The sequence below is a fragment of the Procambarus clarkii genome, chromosome 39 (genome assembly GCF_040958095.1).
Source record: "Procambarus clarkii isolate CNS0578487 chromosome 39, FALCON_Pclarkii_2.0, whole genome shotgun sequence".
In the NCBI taxonomy this organism is placed as follows: domain Eukaryota; kingdom Metazoa; phylum Arthropoda; class Malacostraca; order Decapoda; family Cambaridae; genus Procambarus; species Procambarus clarkii.
Window position 1 is genome coordinate 601548 of NC_091188.1, and position 5913 is coordinate 607460.

Here is a 5913-nt window from a genome sequence, read left to right on the forward strand (position 1 = left end):
ATGGTGGTCGTCCAGGTCACAAACTAGGAGATGGTGGTCGTCCAGGTCACAAACTAGAAGATGGTGGTCGACCAGGTCACAAACAAGGAGATGGTGGTCGTCCAGGTCACAAAGGAAATATGTAACATTTTATTTCATTTCCGGACAGATGAGGATAAAGCTGCCAGCTTCCTCTTCAGAATCGCGGATGAAGCAAAAACTCTCACACGCTCACAAAGCCTCGCTCTCAGCCGCATTCAGACTCACACACAACCTCGTTTCGCTCATACTCACACTAAGGCAACTCTATATTTTATATTTAATGATTCTTCACACTCTATGCAATGCTGTTGTAACTTAAAACAATCCTTCGAACAATTGTTTAATAATATTTCTTATTTATAGAAACATTTATCGTAAATAAAAGGATGTTTTATTTCATTTCGTCACTCAGTATTAACATATAATTCGACACACGCAACTCTCTACATCCGTCGACGAGACTGCATTTTCATTGAATGAAAAGGAATTTCTACTTTTAGAAGCCACCAATGAAGTGCCGTGGCAATCTTACAGGCATAAAATTCCCCAGAGATGCGTAGGTGCAGCCAGATAGCAGGCCGGATACCAGATGTATCCGTTGGACCAGTAGGAGACAACTCCCGGCTTGAATGAGTACCAGTGTACTGGTCGACACATGCAGTAGTGGTGGTCTGGTGCGACTACAGTGTACTCTGTACCAGTGTACTGGTCGACACATGTAGTAGTGGTGGTTTGGTGCGACTACAGTGTACTCTGTACCAGTGTACTGGTCGACACATGCAGTAGTGGTGGTCTGGTGCGACTACAATGTACTCTGTACCAGTGTACTGGTCGACACATGCAGTAGTGGTGGTCTGGTGCGACTACAGTGTACTCTGTACCAGTGTACTGGTCGACACATGTAGTAGTGGTGGTCTGGTGCGACTACAATGTACTCTGTACCAGTGTACTGGTCGACACATGCAGTAGTGGTGGTCTGGTGCGACTACAGTGTACTCTGTACCAGTGTACTGGTCGACACATGCAGTAGTGGTGGTCTGGTGCGACTACAATGTACTCTGTACCAGTGTACTGGTCGACACATGCAGTAGTGGTGGCCTGCTGCTACTACAGTGTACTATAGAAAAACTAAGACGTTCATAAACCTCTTCAAGCAACCTTAATATTCTTCGTTATAACGTATGACGGTGTAAAGTGGATTTTATCAAAGTCAGATAAATTATCAGTGATGTTGAAGGCGTGGCGGGTGTGTGGCGCTCTGTGCATCACGGCGACACAGTTCAGAGAAGTGCACGTTTATTGCCTCTATTATCCACAAAGTCCAGAAGAATAAATCCTTGAGGATAAAGCATATGTAACATGGAATATTACCGAAACGATAAGAGTGCCATACCGGAAGCCAAGCGATGTTAAGCGAGTGCAGGTTATAGTTGCCTGACCTCTCTCTCGGTGACACTATGGCACATAACTTGACGGACGGTGTTAACACAACAGGAACCACGAACATCCATATCCTGTTGTACTTGTACCCGTTCTTCAGCGCCGTGACGTTCGCTGAGTGCGTCTTGGCCGGATACATCACCGCCCTCAGCCACGACTTGAGGGAGAGACTCTCTTCCTGGTTCCTAAGTTCTCTCATAGTCAGTATCGGAATATTCTCGTCCCTCTCCTTCGTGTACGCTATAGTGTTGATCGCCCATCCCGATGTCCACCACAGCTCCCCGGCCGGCTGCCAGGTGAAGCTGGTGCAGCGGTACCTCAGCACCGTGTCCTGCTTCACTCTCACCTGCTTGGCTCTGGATCGGTACGTCGCAATATGCTGGCCACTTCGCTACTATAATATACTGACGATACGGCGTTGTCGCCTGCTGTGCGTCGCCTGCTGGATGCTTCCCCTGGTCCTGCTTGTGCTGCCTTGCGCCAGCGTACTCTCGACGCTGTGTAATCCCGGAAATGACAAGGAGTTCCTGATAGCATACAGCGTCGCGTATGTCTTCGGGGCCTTGACCACCTTCGTCTTTTATATCCTAGTGGCTCTGGAGTTCCGTCTGAAGAGTCGCGTCCAGCCACACGACAGTAACGCAGACATGACGGAGGCGATGGTCAGACACAAGACTGCGAAGTCTGCTCTACAGGTCTTCATGTTTTACATCCTCCTCTCCCTTCCTCACGTGAGTAGCCCCCTCCCTTGTCTCACATGAGTAGCCCCCTCCCTTGTCTCACATGAGTAGCCCCCTCCCTTGTCTCACATCAGTAGCCCCCTCCCTTGTCTCACATCAGTAGCCCCCTCCCTTGTCTCACGTCAGTAGCCCCCTCCCTTGTCTCGCGTGTTGAGAAGGTTCTCACCCTCCACGGTGTAGAGGGCCGTGGTGATGCTACAATTGGTTTGCTCACCAACCAGCTCCACCTGCCAACAATATTCGTTAACCATTTACATGTTTCCGTTCCATGACAGGATCTGACTGCGTCTTGTATCCTGTATAAAATTCCTTTAGTCCTTGCTGCAGTAGCGAGAATTTTTCACAGTTAAATCATGGTTTTGGTACGTGAATGAGGACGCAAAGATGTGATGTGTTCTAGTGTTTTATATATAAAGACGAAGGAGAGTAATGGAGCAAGCACGCTGGCTGCTGGCTCTCACCTCTCTACTGTCAACAAAAATGGACTTTGTTTCATCACCACTCTCATTGATCTCTTTGTTGAAAATTTAATAATCCCTTCCCAACCTATTACTTAACTGGACTTCAATGTATGGGGTATCACTCCAAAATCACGCTTAACAAAGCCATGTGGAAAGAACGTCTTAGCAACATATGCATTGTCATTTTGCCTTGCTGGAGGGTGTACGAACCTTACCTATTGTAGGGTGTACGAGTCTTACCTTTTCGCCCACTGGTAATCGACGATCGATTGTAAACCGATTAGCAGGTTGTGATCCAGGGAATGCTTGCATGGTAAGACTCGCCATGAGCTACGCTGCTACAGGATGGGCGAAGCTCTCATCTTGCCAGCAGGAGCGAGAAGTGGTCTGCACCAGTGGCCTCCGGCGAGGTTGTCACCCCAAGACAAGAGGGAGAGTGTCCGGTTAACGCAGCCACTTCTCGTAAGACTATATATAGAGGACAACACCTGAAAATCTAGTGTTGCATTTATCATGGTAAATACTGCGTTGCTATGGTAACAAAACAAAAATGACTACCTCCAATGTGTTTGTCTGGAGTTATAGACACCTGACCCACTAGGATCCCGGCACGTAACACCTATTCCAACAAATTAACTCAGATGCCAATAGTTATTTTGTTAACGGAAATAACCATTCAATTCATAATTATAAAATAAGTACTACATCATTAGCAACATCAGCTGAAAAAATTATAATAAAAAAATCGATAATTGTTAAACAAGAGCAATCAACAAAACCTTTTTTATATACAAATTGATACAAAATGTTTTCAGAAAGACCAATTTAACAATAAATTATTCTTGCTCTATCATATATAGGCCAATTTCAAAGTTGATTCGCCTATTAATAATATCGAAATTCGCCTATTAATAATATCTGTTTTTTGAGCGAAGATAACGATTTTTCACCCTTAACCGCTGGAAGACACGGCGGCCATGTTGTGGATAAGCATTTTGTGACAAAGTAATCCAAGACATTTTGTGACCAACACTCCATAAGGACTAAGAGAGTTTGTGGTTGCAGGCGTTGCTGCCGCTGATGTTCCGGTTCCTGAGAAAAGAGAATACAGGGCCCTGGCTGGTGGTGGTGGGCCACTTGGGCCACCTGGTCCACCGCCTCCACCTCCTGCTCTTCCTCCCCATGTACGCCCTTGCCAACGTTTCGTTCTTCACCTCCCTCAAAGCCATAGGTCAGCACCTGTGGAGGACCGTCGCCTGTGGCTCCTCTGGGCAGCGGCAGAGACAGGTGAGGCAGGTGACACAGGTGAGGCAGGTGACACAGGTGAGGCAGGTGACACAGGTAAGGCAGGTGACACAGGTGACGGTACATACAGGTGACTGGGGAAAGAGGGACCAGTTTAAGGTAAACAAGACCCTCAATAACTGTAGTGGATCTGTTAACTGTCCCCCAGACTGTTAAGTACTGGAGGCTGGGGAACAGTTACATTTAAGTATCAAGTCATGATAGAATTCGATAATTTAGACAAATTGAGATATAAATAGCATACAAGGACAACAGAATGGTAGACGAGTGAAATAAACTGAAGCAAACACCATAATAAACATACACAGATAAACGAGTAAATACAACTATAAGTGTAGACTGGGCACAGTGTATGGATTAGAGAGCCTAATGCCTTGCATGAACCTTACTTTGCGTTGACCAGAAGGCCTAGTGCAGAGCTCCTTTCTATGTTCCTATGGTCTTAATCGACACAAATGCATGAATTATTTCAGGACTAAAATTTAATGAAAACAAGATTGCTTCAATTTGATGTTTAACAATAGGAACTAATAAATATATCAGCATGCGCAGTAGGGCTAGCTAGCATATCCCCTACACGCCTGTTGCTACTAGGCTTCGAATGCTCTCTGACGGTCCTCACATCCTTATAACATTTGACATTGGTCACTGTTGAAATAAATGTATGGGTGTTCCACAAAATAAAATGTCATATAAATGAAATGAAATACAAGTAAAACGAACAAAACCTCACAAGAATAAGTTTGGTTAGGCGTGTTTCTGCATTCTCTCTCGCCTCAAATGCAATAGTACAAAATGTAGAAATTTTTGGAGTGCAATAAGTCCATAGTCTGTATATATCAATAGTCTCAACAGATACTTTAATTTTATGAGAGGTTTATACATGACCAAGCACGTGTGGCGCCTCACACCATCATCTGTCCACAGGGGCCGCCCAAGGAGAATAGCTTTGCCCTGGAGACCACCGTTGGAGAGTTCTAGCTACCCGAGGAGGATGATGATGTTCTCAGCTCGGTTAAAATCCTTCCGTTCTCTAGATGCCCGAGAGCCCTATTGTTTTCTAGCTCTGAGAGGGCTGTAATTCTATGGTTAAAAAAAGAAAGGTAGGAACTCTTTAGTCACTTAAGAAGGCTATCGTGCTAGCTACAAGGGCTGGTAATCCTACTCAATGTCAATGTCAGAGTACGGATACCTTCTTCAGAACCTCTTCTGTGAAAGTATTTTTATATCTTATACTAAATTGTCTGGTTAAGTGTCAAATACGGAGGCAGAAATAAACAGAAGCTACAAGGTGGAATTCCGTTCTCTGCTACGAAGTTTTAATATGAAAAATATAGTCTAGGTCAAAATATTATATATATTATATATATATATATATATATATATATATATATATATATATATATATATATATATGTCGTACCTAGTAGCCAGAACGCACTTCTCAGCCTACTATGCAAGGCCCGATTTGCCTAATAAGCCAAGTTTTCATGAATTAGTTGTTTTTCGACTACCTAACCTACCTAACCTAACCTAACCTAACTTTTTTGGTTACCTAACCTAACCTAACCTATAAAGATAGGTTAGGTTAGGTTAGGTAGGGTTGGTTAGGTTCGGTCATATATCTACGTTAATATTAACTCCAATCAACAAAATTAACCTCATACATAATGAAATGGGTAGCTTTATCATTTCATAAGAAAAAAAATAGAGAAAATATATTAATTCAGGAAAACTTGGCTTATTAGGCAAATCGGGCCTTGCATAGTAGGCTGAGAAGTGCGTTCTGGCTACTAGGTACGACATATATATATATATATATATATATATATATATATATATATATATATATATATATATATATATATATATATATATATATATATATATATATATATATATATATGTATATATATAGATGTCAGTTACTGTACAGTACGAGTGTT

General features: G+C 43.2%; 1 protein-coding gene across 1 annotated transcript; it reads left to right on the top strand.

Moving 5' to 3' along the window:
* Positions 1-652: 652 nt before the first annotated feature.
* On the top strand, positions 653-5299 carry LOC123760366 (olfactory receptor 4S1). The gene is made up of 3 exons (XM_045746009.2): positions 653-2192; positions 3728-3949; positions 4895-5299. The coding sequence occupies exons 1-3, from the start codon at positions 1479-1481 to the stop codon at positions 4946-4948; spliced, it is 990 nt and encodes a 329-aa protein (XP_045601965.1). The 5' UTR covers positions 653-1478; the 3' UTR covers positions 4949-5299.
* Positions 5300-5913: the final 614 nt, after the last annotated feature.

Excerpts from the sequence above, each read along its gene's own strand:
- LOC123760366 (XM_045746009.2), top strand. The coding sequence starts at position 1,479 with ATGGCACATAACTTGACGGACGGTGTTAACACAACAGGAACCACGAAC. Across the intron at positions 2,193-3,727 it reads TCCTCCTCTCCCTTCCTCAC|GCGTTGCTGCCGCTGATGTT; the intron begins GTGAGTAGCCCC and ends TTGTGGTTGCAG. Across the intron at positions 3,950-4,894 it reads CTGGGCAGCGGCAGAGACAG|GGGCCGCCCAAGGAGAATAG; the intron begins GTGAGGCAGGTG and ends ATCTGTCCACAG.